Source organism: Balearica regulorum, chromosome 19 (genome assembly GCF_011004875.1).
Source record: "Balearica regulorum gibbericeps isolate bBalReg1 chromosome 19, bBalReg1.pri, whole genome shotgun sequence".
Lineage (NCBI taxonomy): Eukaryota > Metazoa > Chordata > Aves > Gruiformes > Gruidae > Balearica > Balearica regulorum.
In genome coordinates, this window is record NC_046202.1 from 6,366,160 (window position 1) to 6,390,172 (window position 24,013).

The 24,013-nt window shown below is 45.7% G+C and overlaps 1 protein-coding gene and 1 long non-coding RNA gene across 2 annotated transcripts in view; one reads left to right on the plus strand and one right to left on the minus strand.

The window, feature by feature from the left end:
- SLC43A2 (solute carrier family 43 member 2) overlaps nucleotides 1–22,097 on the plus strand; it is a 33,330-nt gene extending 11,233 nt beyond the window's left edge. Inside the window, exons 4-14 of the mRNA XM_075771568.1 lie at nucleotides 308–363; nucleotides 1,126–1,202; nucleotides 7,575–7,667; nucleotides 8,504–8,637; nucleotides 9,078–9,280; nucleotides 9,869–10,012; nucleotides 13,436–13,574; nucleotides 14,014–14,146; nucleotides 15,151–15,224; nucleotides 16,813–16,936; nucleotides 17,799–22,097. Coding sequence (XP_075627683.1) covers nucleotides 308–363; nucleotides 1,126–1,202; nucleotides 7,575–7,667; nucleotides 8,504–8,637; nucleotides 9,078–9,280; nucleotides 9,869–10,012; nucleotides 13,436–13,574; nucleotides 14,014–14,146; nucleotides 15,151–15,224; nucleotides 16,813–16,936; nucleotides 17,799–17,960 — 1,339 coding nt within the window. The 3' untranslated portion in view covers nucleotides 17,961–22,097. The remainder of the gene's footprint in view (nucleotides 1–307; nucleotides 364–1,125; nucleotides 1,203–7,574; nucleotides 7,668–8,503; nucleotides 8,638–9,077; nucleotides 9,281–9,868; nucleotides 10,013–13,435; nucleotides 13,575–14,013; nucleotides 14,147–15,150; nucleotides 15,225–16,812; nucleotides 16,937–17,798) is intronic.
- A 1,588-nt stretch (nucleotides 22,098–23,685) lies between these two features.
- LOC142604531 (uncharacterized) lies at nucleotides 23,686–24,003 on the minus strand. Its single transcript, XR_012838394.1, has 2 exons — nucleotides 23,920–24,003; nucleotides 23,686–23,836 (listed from the first exon to the last, which is right to left on the minus strand). It is a non-coding gene; the product is annotated as an uncharacterized LOC142604531 (long non-coding RNA).
- Between the last annotated feature and the right edge of the window lie 10 nt (nucleotides 24,004–24,013).

A 24,013-nucleotide genomic window follows, 5' to 3' on the forward strand; every position in this document is an offset into this window, starting at 1 on the left:
GGACGAAGGCGGCTGCTGTCTTTGGTCACCTCGAGGTGAGGGCTGGCAAAGCAGTAGGGAATTTGGGTCCAGCAAGAGCTGTGTCAGTACAGGGAGGAAAGGTTGCTGCCTCAGCCCTTGTGCAAGGCTTGTCTGTAATATTTGGGTCTTTCCCTGGATTTTTTTTCTTTCCAAATGGCTAGCTTCCCTCCCTCTTACAGAAATTATATTGTGCTTGCTTAATGATATGCTGAGGAGGTAGAAGCATGTGTAATTTACTGCGTGTAAGACTGTCTGTAAGAAACTTATGGGTCTGGTTCCCTTTCAGTGCCTGCTTTGCTGTGTCCTGCGTGCTGATCGCGTATGGTGCCAGTAACCCAGACTGTAAGTGGGCATTTCTCTGCTGAGCTGGGAGGGCTGTGGGGCTGCGGTTTGGGGTTATTTTGGGGGAAGCAGACAAGTGTGCACGGCACTGTGTGCTCTGACTGTCACACTTCCAGACTGTCACGCCTCGGCGCTGTACTGGGGTCTTACTGAGGACACAAGCCAAGCATCTGCTGGCCTGTGGAAGCTAAGTGGCTCGGGGGGGCTGGTGTTTCACAACCCAAAGTGGAGAGCGTAGCAAGGGTCAACCATCTGGAATAGCCAGGTCTGGTCTCAGCTTTGTCTCTTTGGGCAGGGCCAGGTCCTGTAAAGGAGCAATTCCAAACAAGTACATGGCTTTTCCGGGGTTGGGAAATAGGTACTAGTACACGATGTGTAATCAGCTTTCTCACCAGGGATAGATGAAGCTTGTTCCTCAAGACCAGATAGTGAGATGACACTTTGAATCCAGTCCTTTCAAGTAAATTTTCCTTTTAAAACTCATTCAGACAAACTGCATCAGTGAGTCTGTTCATTAGAAAAAAAGAAACCCTTCCATCCTGGAGAGAGGTGATCCCATCCTGAACTCTGTCTTGGAGGAGAGCCCTGGCCCTCCCCCTCTGTGTGACTGGGGAGATGGATGCTGGGTCAGGAACAACAGGGTGCATCCTGAGGGTGTTGATCCACTGAGGTTTTTAGTGTCAGGACCAAAGCCCTCAGGGCTCTGTCTCCTTTCCCTCTCCACCCCAGTAAAAGCTAAGGGCTTTATTTTTATCGTTGCAGCTCTGTCTGTGCTGATATTCATTGCGCTGGCTCTGAATGGCTTTGGTGGGATGTGTATGACCTTCACATCACTTACGGTAAGTGAAGAGTTATTATCTGACTCTATTTTACTCCTTACTATATCTGCGAGCTGGGCTAGCAGGGAAGAACAAAGTGGATCTTTTTCCTGTGACTTGCATAGCGCATGTTTTTGTCTGGTATAAAGGGTAAGTCACTCTCTTACCTGAAAGGTTGAGTACTAAGTGGTTATTCTAAGGCTTTTTTTTCCCCAGTCTTTTTTTTTTTTTTTTAATGCCCCTTGCATCTCAGGTGAAGGTGATGGGGAAGAAAGGGAAGTGTCTTCATCTAGAGCTTAAATTGTCATGTACCTGTACATACAGCGCTCAGCTACCTGGCACAGACTGGATGTGTTTGCACTGCATTTAGCATTGACATACTGCAGGAAGAATCAGCAGGGCACAAACCCTTGCAGCTGGGTACAACCAGCTTTCTGCAAGTGCAGTTTGCATCTCGCCCCAGGAAAATAGTTGTTCTGGAGCACAAAAGCTTTTGCTCTCAGAAGGGTGAGAGTCCCTTCCAGATTTCCTTAGAAATGCTGCATTGTTGAATGCACCCAGATCCATCTGTGCAGCCTGCTTAGATCTGTTTAGTCCATGGATTGTATTGCAAGCATTGGTCAACAACTGTCAGCTGGATCTCTGCGTTTTGCGGTGGTTCTTGCCTGGAGACAGAAGCAGTATCATCCTCCAAGTAGCTGCTTTATTTTCTACCTCATTACCCTGACCCTTTTCAGTGTGGCTGAAACAGGGCTGGGTGGAAAGTCTCCCAGAAAACAGTCTGGGAAGCATTGATGTTTTTTGAGCTGTGGCTGAAAACTTTCAGATTTGGACTGCATTACCTTGAACTTCCTGTTGAAGTAAAACTTTCTGTGAAGGTTACCTCTAATTTAACAAGGCTCAGACACTGGCTGAACTCCTGAGACCTAAATTTGGCAGAGGCTGGGTTTGCAGATCACAGTATGTACTGTGATGGTGCTGCCGCTGTTGCTTTCATATATTCCAAGTTTTCAAAACTCTGTGCAGATGTCGGTCTCTCCTTCATATGTAGCGTTCTTTGCTGCAAGCCTTGGCCGTGGTCCCAAAGAACTATGGGGCAAATGTCATCCTGCCACGCTTCAAATAAAAGCAAGGAAGAGAGGAGCACATCAGTACTGCTGTGGGAGAGGAGGGGATTCCCATCCTGCCGCTGCCAGTGTTGGTTGTTGTCTCTCTGGGTGGTTATTAAGGGGTCACAGATTATTTTAGAGCCACTGGTGATGATAGCAGGGAGGGCAAGGATAGGGCAGAAATGTATCAGATGTGCTGTATTGCGGGTTTTAGCACCAGAAGTGAACAAAGCCACTTATTAGCACCCTCATTAGTGAGCCAGTTCCGCAGCACTAAGGAAGTACAGCGTCAGGAAAAAGGTCAAATCTTCCAAGAAAAGAGCCAAACCTTGAGGAGGTCTGAAGCAAGTAGTGATGCTGTGAGTTCACACAGGGAGACCTGAGGTGGAGCCCACCCCCTCCAGACAGCAGTGTCTTTCATAAAGAGCTGAGGTGGCTTCAGCGCTGACTTCTCAAATCCAGGTTCAGATGTAGCTGCTTGTGCCTCCCTGCGGAGCCACACAGAGGCATTTCGGTACCTGAAGGCATGTGAATGTGATTAAAAATAGTCTAAAGTGAGAGTGGTGGTGACTGTTAAAAGCAGGTGTGTGTTGCTCATTGGCAGCTTACTGTTTTGTCCCTGCCTGGTTCTGCCTGCAAGCTGGGGCGCTCACAGTTGGTGTGTCAACGATCTCTTGTGGGTCCCTTCCACCTGTGGCCTATGGAGACAGAGAGGGATGCGGGATGGCAGGTCCGTGGCTTGCAGGCTTCGGGCGGTGTGGTTCGCACGTGCTGTGCTCTGTGTTGTGCCCAGGAGAGGCTGAAGTGAGTGCTGGAAGGGGACACTTGAAGACCTTTTTAAGGATGTTCATTACACAGAGGTGGTGAGCGCTGATCAAGTTCTGGTGCCAAGTAGGCTTGTTCTGGCTGACACAGGCACTGACTGCCGAGCGTGCACGTGCACGCGCGAGTCAAAGCAAAGTGACTTCCTTCTCCTGCCAGCTGCAAGTGACCTGAAGCGCTCCAGGAAATGGGTCAAACCCACTGGTGCATGAGCTGGTCCTCTGCCACCCCAGGTGGGTTACGGTTGCTGCTTCGTAGCAGGGTGGCTGTGAAGGGAGCCCCTGCAGCATGTGGGGTTGGGATGCTCCCGGGGTGCTGCGGCTTCTTTGGGTGTTGAAACCTCCCAAGACACCTGTGTGTGTGGGCATGGTGTGATCTGACGGGAAGGCAGGAGACTGGGATCCTCAGTGCCTGTGCAAGGGATATATGGGATCTCTGAGGATTACAGCCTGGGACGATACTCCACGAAGATTTGCCTCTTGGGTTTAAAGCCTTTTTCAGTAACAAGTCCCCAGGGTATCATGAAAGCACATGGCAAGCTGCGGAGCCAAAGCAAGCTGTCGTTCCTGGGTGCCTTGCGTTGTGGCTTTGGTAGGAGGGGGAGCGAGCCAGCGGTGCTGTTCCCAGTTCTGGGAACAAGGTCAGACTGTGCCTGTTGTTAAAATGCAGAGGGGAGATTTCTGCCTCGTGACTTGGTCTTAGCCAATATAAGTGAAGATTGGAAATGGAAACAGATCTGTGTTGGTGGCTCTGACAGCAACACAGGAATCTGGCACTGGTTCTGCTCTGAAGCTATTTCATGCAAAGAAATAAACATGTGTGATAAATTACCACAAAGAGCCTTTTATAGATTGTTTTCTGTCCTGTTTTCCTTTCAAAGAATTACAGCTGCTTTGCTCTTATTTTCTGCTACAAACAGCGCCCTTTAATCGGAGCAGGGGGGCATCTCTGTGTAGGGAATCTTCTCTGCTCGGAAATATTAGGAAAACTTAGGGCTCTGTGATCTTTTGTTTGGAGAATGGGAACGGGAATTTCCATATGCTTTGGACAAAGCTGGCAGTTTGAGGCTTTCCTGGAGAACGTACTTTTAGTGTCTGTGTAACTTCCAAATATACCCCCGATAGGGAAAACAAAGTTTAGCTTGAACAAAAATACCATTCTCCAGTAGTCTAGTTCTCAGTCCCTTGACTTTTTCCACTGTTCTTTCAAACAGTCCTTGCAAGAGGAGGGAAACTGGGTTTGGTAATACTACTGTGGTATCTTTTGTATATGGATTGTCTCCAGGAAAAAGCTGAAAAAACTGTAAAAAATGATCAAAGGTCTTAAAGTTACTATAGGGCAGATGAGAAAATAATCTACAAGAGGAAATTATCTTATCAGTTTAGGATTGCATACCTGTAATAAAGGACTCCAGGAAAAAAACAGTTATGGTATGGCAAAAGTAAGTTAGTATCTTCCTGTCAGGGCATAAAGTTAATAATACACTGAGTATTATTGACCTTTAAACAGAAGGCGTAAGAGTTGCTGTCACTGTAGGTCTTGCAGAATTGGGGCTGTCATACCAGCATGGGCGGGAGTTAGCGGAGGAGTCCCTTCTGGCTTGCGGGGATGAGATCAGAATGAGGATCAGATCGCTTTGGTGGCAGAAAAACAAAGAGCCCACTTGCTTTGTGGCTTGTTGTTTTCTCTCTAAGGTTCATTTTTATTTTTTTTTCCAATGCTTGCTGCTGTAAAGACAGCATGAAAAATGGCTTAGTAAATATTGTGTGTTATTTTAGTAGCTGGTCTTTAGATGAGACCTGCAGAGGCATTGCCAGTGCTGGCACTTGCAGTCTGAGAGATTTTTCTATCTGGGTCTGAACTACTTTTCCCTTTGCCTCCCCTCTGCCTCTCCAGGTAGTCTCAAATTTCTTTTCCTCCCAAGAGCTCAATGTTTGCACTTTCTGCTTTGTTTGGGTTGGATAAGACCTTAAATCTCCTATGTCCAATGGTTTTTAATCTAGCTGCTTGCTTGGTGCCAAATAGGATTTTAGGAAATCTCTAGCCTTTCTAGGACTTCTGTCCCCATCGAGGCAGAAGTGGACTTGATTTTCCCGGGACATGATTGCTTACTTTCAGGCCTGCTCTGTGTCTCCAGTAGCCCTCAGAGCAGGAGGATCCACCTGGGAGTTGTTTGTATGCTGTGTGAAAAAGGCTTTTTGTGATCTCTGAGGCTCTGGGGAAAACCAGCCTGAGCCAAGAAGCAGCTGTGTTTGTGGAGCTCTTGCCCTGCTCTGAGCTCCCCAGTGGGAGCAGCTGGTTGTTGTAATTTCTGGAGATTATTTTAGGTTTGGGGTATTTGAGATTAAATGAATGCCCTGCCTGGTGAGAGTGACTAGCCTTTTTGCAACCTGCAGTTACTGTGTTCTGCAGATGCTGTTTTCTGGGATGTGTATTTAGGCCACTGCTTCCACGAAGAGTGCTTTTTCTTTTTTTTTTTTTTTTTTTGGTGCCTGGTAACAGACCTTTGGATCCTTTGCTGTTTCCTGTCTGCAGCTCCTGAAAGCAGCCTGCTGGCAGCTCTCCCGCATGCAGGGATCTGGGGATGGGTGTGGGGATCCTCGCTGCAGAGGAGTGCAGCATTTTCTGCCTCCGCCGTGTGCGTCTGCTCGGGGTTCACCGGCAGCATCAGGCTCCGTACATCATTGCTGCTGTTCCCCGGCTGGGGTTATCTGAGGACCTGGAGACTGCACTGCATAGGAAGCTCTGCAGTGAGACAGAGGGATGATAAACAGCCAGATGGATCCTGGAGTGTTCCTGCACAGGAATACTTGCGTTGTAAACACGCTGGTCCTGCCGTGACACAAGCCAGATTTGCTTGCCTTATATGCTACTCCTGGGAAAGATGGATTTGTTTTTCAGCAGTGAAAGGGGAATGTGATGACAGCATTTGCTTGCTCAGACTCGGCCTAATGTTCTCTGAATCATTTTATTCAGCAGCATCTTTAAACAGATAAAATGCTGGTTATGCTTGCAGGCCTAGAAGGCACCCACAGTGTCCTGGTTTGAGGCGCTCTGAGGTTGACATGGGAGTGATGTCCAAGTGAAATTGGGGAGTAAGTGACCTGAAAAAGGAGGCGGGAGGGAAATCTGTCTGTCTGCAGCAGAATCTCTGCCTGTTGACCCGCTTCACGAGGTATCAGCTGAGCTCTCTGTAGCCAACAACTTCAAAGCTTCTCCCTGTAATTTCCAGTTTGCAGACAGACCATCATTAGTCAGTGATGGAAACTTGTTCACTTCTTGGTTTTTTTTTTCTGGCCTTTTTTTTTTTTTTTTTTTTTTTTTTTTTAGAAAAACAGGGAGTTCCTCCTTTCCCAGAAGAAGAAGTGGGAAGGTCTCACAGCTCTTTCTGCCTGCTCCACTCTGCTTTTGGGTCCTGAGTGGAAGCAGGGGCTGGACAGCCAGCCTGGGAGTGCTTTTGCTGTCGAGGTGGCAGATGTGGCTGCTGTGGGCTGTTCCTAGCTGCCCCTGCCAAGAGCTTTGCTTTCCCAACAGATCCTTGCAGAACCAGCCTGGTCTGCTCTCAGCAATGCCATCACACCTGATAGGAACCCAGGCAGCAAAGCGGGGTGGGTGGCAGGAATAGCAGTGTGAGGTGCTGTTGCCTGCTTCTCGCTGTAGAGTTTGGCAGCTTTGTAGCTGCGCCGGGCAATAAAGCCTGAATGTTTGTAATTGCCTTAATTGTCTTCCTGCACCTAGCTCCAAGCTAGTGTGCTTGGGCATCTGAGCCATCCAACTGATGGAGAAATGATCAGCTTTAGCTCCTCTCGTGGAGAATTTCCTTTCACAGAAGGAGCCAGGGACCTAGCTAGGAATGGAAATGCAAACAGCAACAGAGTTCGTATTTGTCTCTGTTCCTTCTTGTTATAACAGGAATTTTCTGGTGTATTGCAAAGATTTGGGTGCTGACCCAATGTGCATAAACAAACCTGGCAGCTCAGGCTGCAGGGTGTGTTTAAAAACTGTGCCGCAATCACAGCCTGTGTCTAACAGCTCTTGACTAAAAAGAGGGTGATAGGTAGAGAACTTGGGCACATATTTTTTTGGAGAGGAAAAGAGGTGGTGGCTACAGGCTTGGGGTAAGGAACTCTTAAAGGAAGCACAAGGGCTGGAGCAAATGCTCCTGTGCTGAAGATAACTGATATAAAGTATGCTGTCAGTCTGGAAAGTAGCAATGTCATTAAGCACATAAATCTTGGATTGTAGATGTTCCCTGACACTGGAGGCACCGATGCAACCTGCAGAGCAATATCCTGAAGAGCTAAGTCATCCTTGAGTAAAACTAGCTGCTTCAGATTCTGGTATCCAGAAGTCTTAATCCTAAATACCAGATTTATGTCTGCCACTAGCTTTATGCCTTCTCAAGAAAGCCTCCTTCCTTCTCTTGGCAGCAGCCAGTTTCAACCAATTTTTCTTTCCCCAGCTGCCAAACATGTTTGGTGACCTTCGTTCCACGTTCATTGCTCTGATGATTGGCTCCTATGCTTCCTCTGCTGTGACTTTTCCAGGAATCAAGGTGAGGCCGTGGGATCGTGACTCATGGCTGGTGGTGGTATGCTGGAGTTTTGCACCATTTAGCAATAATGTGGCAAGAAAGAGGGACTGTTTGTTAAAGTGCTTGTTTAGAGATGTGCATTTGCAAGATTCAGTTCCTGTCTGTTAAAAGACTTCCCGAGTGACTGCCTCAAGAATGCAACAAATACTGCAGAGAGAAAATAGTCTGTTTGCTATGGGAAGTAGATAGTAAAATTTTAAAGGTGCTAAATAAAAGTGAAAAACTGAAGATCTGTTCTATGAAAGGTTCCTTTAAGGTCTAAGGATTATATATGTGTATTAAAAATACACATGTGTATACTTAATCTGTGTGATTGTCCCCGATGGTTGGCTTTGAACATAGTCCAGAGCTAGCAAACAGCACCGAAGGGACGGAAGATAAGGTCACTACGGCTACCTTGGTAGAACCAGGTAGTGGTTCTGAACCAGAGATGTTTCATTGCAGAGTTTGCTTAAGGGGCATATAGTAAAGGTAAGGCAGTCTCGAGTGTGCAGGGAAGTTCCTGCTGGCTTTCCAAGGAGAAGGTCCTGGATGAAAACCTTTGATGGCAGTCAGCTGCATGCTATTCCAGCTGGGCATCCTGTTGTTGTTGCTGTTATAGCTGCTGTTAGATGTGCATATACATCTCTTTCCAAGCCTGTATGTCACAGCGCTCTTCTTTGTTACCCCTTGAGTTAAGCGCACTTAAAATGTAGCATGTTGTTCTCTCCCACAGCTTCCTGGCAGACCTCATTCAAAGAGTATTGAAGTATCTTTCCGCTCTTATAGCCAAAACAATATTCCCTTGTGATTTCCAGGTTATATATGACTTTGGGGTCTCCTTCATCCTTATTCTGCTTGTCTGGGCAAGCTGTGCAGGACTAGTTTTCCTCAACTGTTTCTTCAATTGGCCACTGGAGCCCTTCCCAGGACCAGAAGACATGGACTATACGTAAGTGTCCTCTAGACTGGCCTTGAGGGCTAATCCCATTCTTAATCCTCTAGAAAGTGCTGGCACAGCTAATTTAGAGGAGCGGACAGGGAACTCCCTTGCACACTGTTTATTGCTGCCATTCCCTCTTAGGTTGAGGATTTATGTCTGCCATTCGTGTCATGTCTTGACTGGGGAATATCTATGGGAAGTAGAACTTTCCAAAGTGTAGAAATTTTGAAGAAAATGATCTGTCAGTGGTCATAAGTATTTCTATGTTTACCTGTGCCAAATTGGCCCGGGGAGGTGTATCTCTGTGCTCTGGATCCAGACCACTTCCATCCAGACTATTTGGAAACTAGTGCCTTAAATCCACACGTAGCCTTTCTGACTCCTGCAACTTTGCTGCCTCTGATTCCTCACCCTGTGTTGCAGCTCTCATGCTCTTTACTGCCCAACAGGGTGAAAATAAAGTTCAGCTGGCTGGGATTTGACCACAAAATCACTGGGAAGCAGTTTTACAAGCAAGTAACGACCGTGGGACGCCGCCTCAGTGTGGGGAGCTCCATGAAGGGCCCCAAGGAGCCGACAGCCTTGCAAGAGAACAACAAGCTCTGTCTGTCTACGGTGGACCTAGAAGTGAAGTGCCAGCCTGGCAACACAGGTGTGGTTCCATGAGCGCCCCAGGGATGCGGGTGCTTGCACAAGGCTGTCAGCCTATCTGCTCTGCTCCCGACCTGTTTATGAGATAGTGATATGTGATCTGTGCGTTGCCAGGGCCACATGCCAGCCACCTTTCTTTCAATACAAGTTCAGTTGTATAAGGAATCCTGTCCTTGTATAGTTGCCTAAATACACTGTATGTTGTTGCCAGTGGTGGGGATGGCTGCTGTCTCTTAGGTTGACAGTTACCATTGTGACCAAGCCTTCCTTAATCAGGGGTATGGCCAAAACAAATGGTTTGAAGCTTCCTTTTGCTCTGACTTGCAGAATTAGGTGAGTCTTCCTTCCTGTTCCCCTTGCCCCAGTTAGTGGTAGCCAAACTCCAAGCATCTATAGCTGTTCATTATGGAAGCTTGTAAGGCACCAGGTAGTTGCTAACTGTGAACTCCTTGGAGCTGCCACTGGCACGCAGCATTGGAATGACTAGCTAGGAGAAGACCTGCTAACAAAGAGGCCAAAGCCTCTTCTGAAATTGTACATGTTTACGAAGGTACGTTGCCTTCTTCAGAGACTATTATTCCTTCTACAGCTTCTCCGTCCTTCATGAAGAGTGTCTTCAGTCCTATCTTGTTGCTCAGCCTTATCACCATGTGTGTCACTCAGCTACGGCTCATCTTCTACATGGGGGCCATGAATACCATCCTTGAGTTTCTGTCTGGAGATGAAGATCAAGGTAGGTAACTTGAAGACTTTTATCTGCTTCCTTGGAACTGGTACCTAACCCAGACTTGGGCCTTGTGAGAGGCCAGCGAGCCTGATTACTCAGCAGATACACCATGTACGGCAATTAGTAGTGTCAGAGTGCGTCTGACAGCTGCTGGTAGGGTCTAGTGGAGGGCTGGAACTGGCCCAGGCCAGAGGGGCAGCGAGGTAGACACTTGAATGTCAAGCTAATTTTAGCCCAGTGTCTGTTAAATACTATTCCATGTTACTTCTCCAGATGGGCTGTTGAAAGTAGCCTCTCAGGATGGACTGTGATAACTTTTTTTTTTTGGAAAACCTATTTCATCAGGTATTTGCTTTCCTTATCCTAAGCAAGCACAAAGTACAGAGCAGCTGACTCCCATGACTAATGGTTGGACTAGGTGTCTCAGCCCAGCAACCGGGGGTGGGAGAAGTGAAGTCATAGCTGTTTTGTGCAGCTTGGTGTGTGCCGGGGAGGCTCAGGGGTGCTCACTGCACCGGACTTGTCTGTATTTATAGATCTGATTCAGTACATGGAGCAAACAGGAAAGAGTACATTAGTTTACTGTTGTTGAAAATACCCAGGATTGCAAAATAAGACTTAGCCTTTTTTTTTTTTGTCCTTTGTAGTAAAATCCAGTTTGAACTTGTTAAATCTGGATTGCGTGAAGCTGATAAATCAAGAGGCACTCCTCTGAAAACAGGAGTGAGCTCTGGGGGAGGGAAGGAAACTCCAAGTGCCCTGGCATTCCCTGAATTACTTTGTCTCTTGAGCCTCTGACAGCCTGCAACATTCAGCTCTTTATCTCCTAGCTCAAGAGCCAAGTTAGACATTTAACGGTAAACAGGACAAACTTCACACTGCCTGCCTTTCCCAACACAGCTTAGTTTTCTGCTTACCTTGTAACTCTTTCACACTGATTTTTTTTCTTTCTTTTTACCTTGGCTTGCTCTAGTTATTTCTCTTTCATTTTTTCTTCCCCACCCCTCCTTGGTGTATTAGAATTAATATTAACTATATATGCTGCCAATTCTGTTTAGATCCAGCTCCATGTTATAAAAGAGATTGTGCCCCTTGGGTGTATTGCCCCCTTTTTTTTTTTTTCTGTGCCACCTTTGAGATTTCTTCCCATTTTCCCCCTCCTCCCCCTGAACGTAGCCTGGGCTCGCAGTGCGGTCTGCTGTCTTCGTGTTTCCATGGCATCAGCAAAACAGTGGTATTGTCTAGTCGCAGCAGTGTCAGGCTGCAAGAGCAGTTCCAAGACATGTGCAGCTCTCTAGAAATGTAATCTGCATGGATCAGGAGAAGATGGCATGCTGCTCCCTTGGATTCCTCGCTCTTCTTGCAGTTATTTACTTGAATGTGACTTTTTTAGAGAGCTCCCTCCACCTCCAACTGCTCTTGGGAGCACTTGGCAAGGAGTAAAGTCTAAGTTGTAGTGAGTTAAGTGTCTGTAAGTCCTGCGTCCTGTGCGGGTGGTGATTTAGACCTGTCATGAAACCCAGAGGTGGAAAAAGCAGTCAGCCTGTGGCTATTTATCTTCTGAAAACCCCCAAAATATGGGGGAGAAACTAAGGGGTTCAGTAGCTCTGTAAATGACTGTGTGATTGTGTTGTAGGAAGGCAGGAGAGAGTGGACTTGTGTCCAGAACTTGAAATTTGGCTGCATCTTTCATAAATTGACACCCTGCTTTCAAATGCGGTAGTACTTGGAGATACTGGGTAGGATCAGAGTGGGTTGGAAAACTCAGCTGCGTGAGGGGCTTGCTCAGGATAGTTTTGAGGGAAAGACATGTAGAACAGTGGATGTAAAGGGTCGTGCCCATGTGTGCACCCTTTGTCTGTTTGTTCTATCCAGGCTTCTACTTCTGGTATTTGCTAGGTATTATTCTCTTTTTTATTTCTTTTTTTTTCTTCCTCCTCAGGAAAGAATGTTTTTTAAGATGATAGATAAATGGAGGAGACCGTGTTTTGTAGCATCTACTGTCTCTCCTTCTCTTCTCTTGCTGACCCCATAAATTTAATTCCTGGCTTCAAGTTGGCTTCTGCTCTTGCTGTTTAGAGCCCAAGATTAAGTGTTCAGAATAGCATAAAGAGGTAAAACATGACAGCATGGCTTGGTTCTTACCCTCTATTAAAAAAAAACCCCAGACAACAGCAAATCAGCTCCAGGAGTGTTTGCAGAGGGTGATGCCACCTGTCTCTCTTGGCTACAGCAGTTGCTATAATGAGACGGGATGTGGGGCCACTTTCAGGGCTTGCCTTTGCAGAGGTAATGGGGGCATGAATGTGAGTTTGGAGGTTGGAGCTGGAAGTTCCTCTTTGTTCCCTTGCCAGAAACTGGAGCCAGGAAAGTATCATCAGGTGCCATGCCTGGGCACAGTGAGGCAGCCCTCTGGGGTTTGCTACAACTGTATAGGAGAAGACGACTTGTTGGAAACTTCTCTCCATTACAAGTTGATTTTGGTATAAGTAATGGCTATACTGCTTTGGCTAGATCTAGAAATGCATTGGGAGGGACAAAGTAAAATTCTTTTTGGTTGTTTAGCTTACAGTGCTAACTTGTAAGCACTTTGTGCTGAGATGGGCAGTTTCAGAACTACATCCTTATTTCAGAGCTGTGGTACACCATGACTCACCAGCCCTTCTGGGAGATGCCCGCAAATTCATCACATGGGCTGCAGAGAGGAAGTGGAAAAAGCATTGTGGGGTTGGGGAACTGTTCAGTAACAGGAGGGGACGGTTTCTTCTAAGTCTGCTGGCATCAGCTTTCCCTTAGCAAGCCATGTAGACACTTTTCCCATCTTTAACACTTGGGGAATTTTCATCAGCTTGAGTTTTTTAATGATTGCTCTCAGGTGCTATGGTTTTTTGCCTCTAATCTCCCCTCTCCCTACCTCCAAACTTGTCTGTTCTGCACAAAATGGGTTAGTCCTCACCTTCCCAGCCTGCCTTGTCGTGGCTGGAGCTTCCCAGCTGGAAAAGATGCAGCTGGGAGCTCCCAGCAAGGCAGGAGAGGAGATGACTAAGGCAGGGTTGGCTGTGCAGGATATATTGCTTGTAAGAACTTTCCCTGTTGGTCCTCACTGGCACTAGTAGTTGCTGGGTCCCATTCCTGGAGCCCTACTTGCTGTTGGGCTGATGCTGCTCAGAGTACCAGTGTGGGATCAGAATGGTTGAAGGAAGTGTGCCCAATATGTCCACTCTAATGTTGTGCCTCTGAGAGGCTAAATGATGAAGGGGGGCTTTGGTGTCCCAGCTCCTTCAGCCCTGCCTGTGAGTAGGTGGGGTCTGGGCTCTTAATGAGAGAGTGATCAATGGGGAGGAACAGTTTCTTTCCTGTCTTTTTCCCTTTCTTTTTTTTTCCCTGTTGCTGCTATGGTACCAAATTTTAAATTTGTTTTTCCTGCAGTGGCTCTCTACACTTCCATTTTTGGGGTATTGCAACTGCTGTGCTTGCTGACAGCGCCTGTGATCGGGTACATCATGGACTGGCGACTGAAAGAATGTGATGATGGCTCAGAAGAGAATGAGGAGAGCAACGCTGAGCAGTGCGTAGTGTGCGCCACACGGGACATGCAGCCACGTAGCAGGCCCCCTCTGCTCTGCATAATGTGTTTTGTGATGAAAGACTGAAAAGAATATTGGTTCTTCAGTATAGAAAAGAAAGCCTGAAGGAAGACTTGATAATTGCAGAGGAAAGGACCAAACTATCTTCCATGTCCACTAAGATCAGTCAAGAAGAGCAAATTTAAATTGTAGCAGGGAAGGCTCAGGCTTCCTTTCTAGCCTAACAGTAAGAGTAACAGCACTGAAATAATTGCCCAGATGTTCCTCAGCTTCCACTGACGGAGATCCCACCACCTCCTTAGGCAGACCTCTAGCCAAACTGGTTTAGATAGAGTTGATGTGATATGTGGAGAACCTTGCTGTGAGTTCCAGTAGCTGCTGAAAGTGCTTTTTGTAACCTAGGTTTTGCTATCCTTCCAGAAGTGACAAGAAAAAGAAAAAGCGTGATCGTCAGATCCAGAAAATCACCAATGCCACCAATGCCTTTGCATTCACAAATGTCCTGCTGGTTGGATTTGGAATCACCTGTCTTATTCCTAATCTACCATTGCAGGTGAATAGGTGAAATGGGTGGGTGTGCTGGAGGGGCTGGCAGCGTGGGTCCTGACAAAATGACAGGCAGGACAGTGCCAGGAGGTCCTGCCAGCCAACAGAACCAGCTAGTGGCAGGAGGGCTTTCTGGTGCTGCTGGGAGACTTCTGGACTGCTTCGGGAACCCCAGTCTTAGAATTGAAACAAATAATACTACGCAATTTACATCTCTTGAGAGAACCTGAAGAAGCGGCTATAGTTAAAATGTCAGAGTTGATCCACAATTTATTCACGCTTACAAGTTTCTGCAGTTGAGCTGTGTAATAACGAATACTTTCCTACCGCGATTCTCTCAGCAGTTTCTGTGCATTTAACCTGGGCTTGACTTGAGCTACTGATGGTCAGAAAATATGCTGTAAGAAGCATGACACTGATACATGCAGCAGGTTATTTCTGCATCAAATGCTTTGCCCAGTGGTTCCTGTGGGATTATAAACCTGTTAAAATATTTATTTTGTGGCACCACCTGTTGTTGGCGGAGGAGTTTAGTGTTTTTATGCTATACTTAAACATGCCTTGATGACGTAGGCAAACAGATACGGTTTGCTCATACTTGTGTATTGTCCACAATAACTTGTGGAAAATTAACTAAATTAGCCACAAGCGCAATGAAAAAGCATTGTGACCCTGGCCACAGGTTGCTGGGGACATGTCCTTGCAGCAGTGCCATCTACAAATGAGATAGGTTTTGTGTGTGGTTAACCTCAGGGGGCACTACACATTAGTATTTGCAAAGTAAGGAAAAACAGAAAAGTTTTTTCCTTACTTTGCAAAGTAAGGAAAAACAGCTTTTTGAGATGAGTACAAATTTCTTCCCTTGTGCTGATCTGTCAGGTTTTGGTTCTGGGTTCCTCAAGCCCACCTTTGTACTAGAAGGGAGAACAGCTTTTAGGAAGGGTTGTACGTTGGGGTCTGGCATACCTAGGTGGTATCTAGGACGTGACGTTTTTCTGCTTCTCTTTCCAGATTCTTTCCTTCATTTTGCACACAATTGTGAGAGGATTCATCCACTCAGCTGTGGGAGGCCTCTATGCAGCTGTGTAAGTCTCTGCTTATCTATAATATGTGGCTGGCCAGATAAAATGATTCCTTAGCTGATGCTTTCCTTGTTTAGAAACAGCTAACTCCTTTGGCATAGCTACTGCAGAGAGACAGGCACAGCTATACACGGGCCTCACGTGAGAACAAGCTATCGACACTAAGGTTATATAGTAAAAACTCAAGGCTTTTTTTGTCTTATAATGAGTAGCTATGTGCATGTGTCCAGGTAAAACATTAACATAATTGAATACATTGCTACTGGTCTGCTCTGAAATTACATTGGTAAAGCATTGCTCAAGATACCATTAGTGATGCCTACTCCCTTTCCCAGGACAGGTCATCCATCCTGTTTCCAACTTATCAAAGTTATCAATAGCTGGATCTAAATGCTCTCTTCCTTATTAAGCAATGTTTTTGGTTTTGAAAACAGATCTGCCCCTCTGTCCTAAGCTGTTATCTTTCAGAGGATTGCAGAATCGTTGAGATGGGAAGGGACCTCTTCAGACCATCTAGTCCAACCCTCATGCTCAAGCAGGGTCAGCTAGAGCAGGTTGCCTATGACTGTGTCCAGTTGGGTTTTGAGTATCTCCATGGATGGAGACTCCACAGACTCCTTCTGTCAAAGGTTTTTGATCCCAGTGTCTGGGGAATCCAGACTAGAAAACCCATCTAAGACTCTGCTTCAAAAATGCATAAACATTTGGTTCCCTGGCAGCAGAAGCAAAAGATTTTTGTCTTAGGCAAGGTAAATGCCTGTTGCTGTACGTATCAGCTTGCTTGTAAACTAATCCTGTTTGACCATTGCAACTCTCTGGAACTTCCTGGAGTGAGGTATTTTTGCTTCGAATGTAACTTCTTTGAATATTTGAAGGGTTTGATATACTTCTTGCTTTCCAAGCTTGGTTTAATCTGACCCTTTTTAATCACTGCTCAGTCATGGGAAGAGAAAGATGTTAGACTGTTCCTGAAATTTATTTTTCCTTCAGTAGTAGCTGATACTCAGCACTTTCTAGTCAACGGTGTTGTTTAGTTTGACATAGGATCAGACTTGTCCTCTAAAAAGGAAAACACATTCTAACCTGTTGTGCAGGTTTCACTCACTTCTAAAGGGAGCAAATTGTTATGACCAGATGAAAATGATTGCTCAGCCGCAAATGCTGTCATCTGGATAAAGAGGCCCTGCTTCTGACTTGTAAATATCAACACTCTTCTCCCTTTGCAATAGGAACAGGAGTTGTTGTATAAGCACTCCCACCTGTGTAGGGTACAGCTGCAAAACAAAACAAGTGTTGGATCCGATGCTGCTTAAGTTTGAGAGCTCAGGGTGAGGATAGTCTGGAGAGGGAGGCTCCAGCCTTGTCACCAGCTGCATTCTGCTCGAGAGAGCACTGTGCACATCGTTGGGTACAGCTAAATACTCTATAAATAAAGAGGTAGTTATACAGAAGTCCAAGAGAGAGAAGTTCTTCATATTATGCCTCTCTTGGGACTGTGCTCTGTGTTAGTCGACGGGGAATGTAATCTGATCTGGGTGATGTGAACAGTCAAGGTGACATATAATAATGCCGTTGCTTTCTCTGTTGACAGATACCCCTCTACTCAGTTTGGCAGCTTGACAGGGTTGCAGTCGTTGATCAGCGCTCTTTTCGCCCTTCTGCAGCAGCCTCTCTTTATGGCATTGACGGGACCTTTGGAAGGAGATCCTCTCTGGGCAAGTTCTTCTCAAATTTAATGTGAAAGCTTGGTGGTTAAGATGATTTTGGCTCATTCCTTTGAAAACAAAAGGACTCCTGTGCATGGACCAAGGTTAAAAACAGTTGGAACTTTACACGTCCCTCAGTCTGCTGTTACCTTGGTGCTGTGCAGGAGACCTTTCCCTGTGTGAGTAATGATTTCCTGGGAGGGAAAGCCATTAACCCTTATGCTGGTGTATTGGAAGGGAGGAAGGGAGAAGGCTGTACGAGTGCTTCCTGCTAATAGTTTGTATGGCGAGTCAAAATCTGTCAGGTAAAAGTGAGTGAATCTGTGTGGACCGCAAAATGCAGCAGGAATACTCTGTTCCCTTGGGAGTTATTGGTTCCAATTACCAGTAAATCTTGTTTTGCCAATGCTAATGTCTGAAAAGCACAGTGGCTATTGAAGGTAGGGCTAAGGTGGTGTCTTGATGACAGTCTGTCTGGGCAGCTCATTAAAATCATGACATGGGTGGTCTTGGGGAGAGTCCTGGTCTTTAGGCTAAATGTGCCTACCCCAGCAGCCTGTTGTTCTTCAGTCAGCAAATTTGGTGTAAAAGAACTGCAGCTTAAACAGCCCTGCCTGTTCTGTGGCACGAGACTCCCACAGCCATGATCCTGAGCAACAAATTCTTGCAGTGTTTAGCTTATACAGGTGGTGCTCTGGGCACAGGAGTGTAAATATAAATATGGTGGAGGTTGTTGCCAATACACTGAGCAGGGCGTCACCCAGTGTGCCTGCAGCTGAGTGACGTGGGCTGGGCTTTGACACTTCGGCATGCGTGACTGGGTTGTCGTCTTCCTAGCCTGCCTAATTTTGTTTTGCCTTTCTTCCTGCAGGTGAACGTTGGCTTGCTTGGTGTGAGCTTCCTGGGCTTCTGCCTTCCAATCTACCTGGTCTGCTACAGACGCAGGCTAGAAAGAGAAAAAAAACAGAAGATGGAGGATGCCAAACTTTTCTTCAAAATCAATGGCACTCCTAATGAGGAAGCCTTTGTTTAAACTGGTGCTTCAAATACAACTTCCCCTGTACAGGTTCCTACCACATCCGTGGGTTCTACCTGTGGTGTAAGCCAGGCTTTTTGTCTCCTGGCTCTGCCAGTCTTTGCTCCTCACTGGAGTGAGGGCTGGACATCATGACTGAGCTTTCCTCAGATATATGGCAGGAGGAGACTTCCCACTCCTTACTCCAGAACACGGGACAATTTTCCTTTTTATAAAGGCCACGCAGATATTGTGTCTTAAATTATCCCTTGATCACACTCTCCAGTGGCAGAGTCTCTGCATTGGAAAATGGGAAGAGAAAGAATAGAGGGATGGGGGAAGGGGGAAGAAAGACCATAATTTAAGTTTGCAAAGAAAACACTGAAGTCTGTTTTCTCCTCCTCTTCCCCCAACCTTGGCTGCCATTGTCTCAGATGCAAGCTGCACTCTCCTCCCTCCCTGAGGCTTCATAATGGTCTTTCTGCTTGATATGTAGCTGGACCCAGTGGTTTTACTGTCTACCCAGACATACCCCAGCCTGTTTCTGAGGCAGGGAAGGTGATTTTATTCCTACATGTATGAGCACAGCTTCAGTGTATTGCTAAATGTTGGCTGCTAGCACTGACAGCTCCCAAGCCTTTTATTACTGCAAATAACGCAGACTGTGAGCAATGGATCTGCCTTCCACGCTGAAATGAAGAACCTAGTGGACTGCTTGGTTCTAGACCAAGCCTTCAAAGGCCTGGAATTACTCTTCTTCCTGGCCCGCAAACCACCTGTATGTGTTTTAAACTGTCTGCAGTCCTGGAACCTTTGAGATAGGAAATGGATCCCGTTCACTGATGAAGTGCTTTGAGACTTGTTGCCTTTTGCCTCTTCTTCCTTCTGACATGATCCTGGGAGGGGAGTAGCAGCGTGTATCTAGTGAAGCGGAGAAGCTTCTTGAAGCTGGGTTCTGGGGCTCCAAATGCTTTGGTGCTCACATGTCGTGAGCTGACTTGCTGTTGAAAAGAATCAAGAGTGCAGAACACTCCTTTGTGTCTGGTAACTGGATCCTGTGGACGTGGCAGAGTGATGTGGTGATGTAATTCTTCCTCTAGCCATAGCTTATTTACATTGTTCTGATGATAGCCCCCACGCTGCTGAACACCAGGTTACTGTGACTGACCAAAAAGCTGCCGGTTTGGCTCTACTAAGAGCCTTCTATGATGTCAATGCTCTGTCTAGACAGAGTATGTGGCGATTGATTGTATGGTGAAGCTGACTTACAGAGCAGTATGTGTGGTTAAAGGTGCCCCGGGCCTGGAGGAAATACTAAGGGAATTCTTAACCTGCTTATTTTTATAGAGGTTTTCCTAAGTTTTATCTAAAGCTGACTTTTCTGCCCTTAACCTTCTTGTTGAGGTCAGTAGCTCAGCCTCTATAGCCTTGTTACTAGTGTTAACCACTGCACTATTTGGACCTGCTCGGAGCAGGACTGTGCAGCATTGAGGAGAACATCACCAGTGGGCATGCAGCAGTGTCAGGCTGGGCTGGGCTGAGCTAGTGGCTGCGGGAAGGCTGGGGCAGAAATAAAACAGTTATGAAGATGTAGCGGTGGTGCTTTCTGAACTACAAACTCCTGCATTATTGCAAAGCCTGGTGGGGGTAAGTCATTCAACTTCTTTATGGCTGGTTGGAGAAGTGCAAGATTCAATCACTGCCCCGTTGGCTCTAAGCTGGGGATTAGAAACAACAGTGCACTCGGACCTTCCTTGGAGAAATTACCTGGAAACTAGGAGTTAACTCCTTTACTGATGGCTTGAAGCACACAGATGCTCAGCCCAGCCAGGCCTTCACCCTCCCTAAATAGCAAGCTTTGGTGACCTCTTGCACGGAGCCTCGGCAGGATGGCTGGAAGCCCTGTGGTGTCCCTGACTGGTGGCCTTGCCAGCACAGGGTGATGAGGCAGCTTTGTGGGACAGCAGCGCCATCTCGAGTCGCTTCCTCCAGCCAGGCTCCTGTGGGTGGCTCAGATGCTACTCCACTCCATGGTACCTTTTTAGTCTTCAGTCACTCATTTGGAAATGACTTGCCACTTGAGTATTTTACACACTTGTGGAACTTTTTTTTTAATGTGTTGCCTTTTATTAAATGTGTTTGTTCCCTATGACAGCCTTATTGCCTGCTGTCAATGCTTTACTCTTCTAGAACTTCTTGTCTTTTGTTGGCCTCTAGCTTTGGTGATTTAGTGACCTTCCAGCTTTTCTTTTGTGTCGAGCAATAATTAAGGGGGCAGAGTTTTGATTCATTTTCCTGTTCACCTGGCATTCTCAAGAACATGTTCAGGGACCCACCAGCAGTAGTACAGCTTCCCTAGATTTCCAGAGGGCTTTCTGCAGATTTCTGCATTTCATAGTCCTACACTTACTCCTAAATATTTTGAGAAGAAGATTCCTACTCTTGCTCCAAGATATGCAATGTGACCATGACAGATTAAGTATCTTTTTTTTTTTCTTTAGTAAGAGCTCAGACAGGTGAGTGTCTGAGCCACAGTCCTCAGACTGTGTCTTAAAACAGAGACAGCTGTTGGAGGGTGTCCATGTGTGAACTCAGCATTACTTCCACCTCAGTTTCAGAACACTGAACATGATAGTTTTCAGTCTTGTCACATGAATTCCTGATGTAAATGTCTTTGCAAAATGGTGGAACACAGTGGCATATTTTCATGGAGTTGCTGTGGAGATGATGCTTCTTGAAGTATGTGCAACTAAATTAAAAAAAGAACCTTTTATTCCTGCTGTCTACCTCCCTACTGCAGTTCCCAGTTCCTGCCCTTTATTGGGAATATCCTCTAACCCAACTTCATCTAAAAAAAATGCTGGATGTAGGCAGTTGGTGTCTCTGCTGATGTGCCATGGTGTCTAGAAGCTGCTGGTCAGCTGTGAGGAACAGAGCTCATGCCTTTAAGTCACAGTTTCAGGCTCTACAGCTTGAAAGTCAAGCATGCCTTTGGCTTGCAGTCACCAGGACTAGGAGTACACAATGAAGTTTTAGTTGTTGGGGGTTGAACAGACAAATAGGAGTGCTTTCTCATGCAGTGTGAAGTCAAATGGTGGAATCCACTGCTGCAGGACATAGGAACAGAAGTGTAACTTTGTTCTCTTTTTAAAAGGGGCTGGTTAAACAATGGTCTGATACATCCGCTAACTCAGGGAGATTTTAAGTTGCTGTAAATAAGAAAGTTATGCCAAGGAAAGATTACTTTTTCTACATGCTCTGTCTCTTAAGAATTGGTCCAAGATGGAGAAAATATATTGCTGGGCTAGGTGAAACACTAGTCTGATCTTCTGGGGTTTAATTTACTCTGACAGTTGTGAACCAAACTAATTTTAAAAGCAGTCTCAAATTTATCTATCAAAAAACCCGAACTGTATCTGCATGCAAGATGTGCAAATACTCTGATCGTGGCATAACCGCTTCAATGCGACACCTCCTGCAGGGGTGAGCCCCTCGGAGCACAGAATATTCTGGCTTCAGCCTCTTCTAAATGTTCTCTTGCGTGGTGCAGAAACAAAGGCTGCTGGGATGGTCCTGTTACACACGATTGTTCACAGGCAGTTTGCCACGTTCTTTGCTGCTTATGGAAATGTAATTGTGGATTACTTATGTTTGGAATGGAAAACAGCATCGCTGCTTTCTAGCCAAGCGATGCAGGACCAAGAAAATTCCTGATGGGCTCTTCTATGTGCATGAGCCACCTTGTGGAAAAAAAATAAATGGGCTGTCAAAGACTAGAAAGCCACAATTTAAATCAATAATGGAAACCTGTATAACTCAAATACAATAGGTCAATATGCTTAACTACTCTTATAATTCCTAAATGCTAGAATTCGTAGGGGCGTTTTATGCCCCTTGTACCCCCTTACTCTCATCCATATGAGAAGTGTGAGGAGGGTGGTCGTGGGAAAGGCCTCATCTCCATAGAAAAGCATCCCTAACTGAATGTAATTAAGCAGAAACCTGATCTGTGAGTACTTGCTGCTTGTAGGAGCTCTCGGTTAAGGGTGTTGCTGTGTAAAGGTGATTGCACCTTCTGGAAACACTGCTCCTGGCCTCTACAGACTGTCACATGCATTTAATATACATCTGTGTTCTAAAAAAAAAACCAACAAACTTAATAGAGTGGGGAAGAGAGGGATGACAGCTTTTTCCTTTCACTGATCTGTCACCTAAGCCCCATCGACACATTCTTTAAAACACTAATGCAATGATGCTATCAAGAGTAGCAGAAAAGATCGGTGCTGTTTTGCTTAATAGAGGCTTATAACTTTATTCAGTTACTGTCCTAGAGTATCTGGATCCTCGAGATGAAACTGGACACAGATGTCTGCAAAAAAAAAAAAAAAGGCAAATCTTTCTGAGACTCCAACTTAAGTGCAATGCTGCCACAGCCATAGAAATGTTTAACTCCCACAACTACGCCTGGGCTCTTCATGCTCTGTCTACAAAGGAAAATTGTAGGATAATGAGACTTTAACTAAGTCAGTAAATCACTGAAATGTTTTAAAGTAGGAGATTTCCCTCTTGACAGGCTGATGAATTTGGAAAATATGCCACAAAATATACAGCAGATACTGTAGGGTAAAAGGAATGAAATCTTTAAAACTACAAGTTTTGGTGGTGTGGGGGTTTTTGTGTTTGTGGGTTTTTTTTCCTCTGAGTCTTTTCTGCATCTGCAGAGCCTTTGGTATTCCCTACTTTCCAGTTTAGAAGTGCAAAGTAGTCATAATGGAAACTAGTATTACAGTAGGATTCCTGATGGAAAGGGACTGTTTGTTTGGGTTTTTTTTAATTTAAAAGCCACTCCCAACATATTTCACAATGTTATCTTCTGTGGAATAGCTGAAACAATGATGTGTTATGTAGATGCATTCTTACATGTTAATTATAAACCCTACAGGTCGTTGTTTTTCTACCTGTGCTGCTCAGCCTGTCTCTGTGCAATCTGTTTTTATCAAGTGTCCTGTGCTCCATGTTGTCATCCTTGTGCTTGTCACTTCCTTGGGCCTGGCCCTCTGTCACTCACTTTTTATTCCTGGGACAACCTTCTTTTTTCCAGAAAGCCCCCCCTCCCCCCCTTTTAACCTGATAGCATTAGCCTCCCCCACCTCTTCCCGTTCACTGAAATTTTTTTTTCCAAGTATTTGTCAAAGTTGAATTGTAAGCTCCTTGGGGCAGGCCTGTGTCATCTTTTCTGTGTTTGTATGGTGATGTGCACTCTTGCAGTACTATCTAAAAATAAATGTGGTAATAAGTTAATCATTAGTTTTCCTTTTGAGGCTGAACATAATAAAGGTATTGCTTGGTTTCTAATGACATGATGTAAGCATGAATGCTTTACATGGTGTCATCCGCCAAAGGGCATGATGCATGTTGAATGTTTCCTTGACTTTTTCTTCTCTAGGTTAGGAGCTAACAGCCAGGTGTCAATCTCTATTGGAGGGGAAAAAATGTTATCTCTTTTAATAAAAATAGAATAACATAGCAGGTTGAGAAGGAGATCAAGCTCAGTTATACAGGGTGAACTGGTATCAAATAGTTAAAGATGAACAACTGTGGCCTTAGACGGGAATGCTACAGAAGAGATGCAGGGTGTCAATAGGAAAGCCGCACATCTTGGTTATCCATGCTTGAGCTTGGTGATGCTGAATGTATGGCGGTTTATTTTTCCAATCAAATAAAGACAATCCTTGCTCTGTCATTCCAGTGACAAAGTAGTAAACCCAGTGTTCTTTAGCTGTTTTTTATTGAGTACAGGTCATGCAAAAGGGGTTTTTGCAGTTGTCTTCTCATAAATATCTGGGGTTGTTCTTAATGCCAAGTACAGCTTGGGTGGCTGCTGCTCCGTAGCGCTGAAAACGAAAGAAAACTTGATGATGCCGTAAATCGCTACCTGGTGACAAGGCTGAGCCCAACTCCCAGAACAAACACTTACCCTATCTGACTACAGCCTTGACTTATCCCCTAGCTATTTGCGTTAATACCCACGTCGTTTGTCAGCCCTCCTCCCCGCTCTCCTAAAAAGAGAG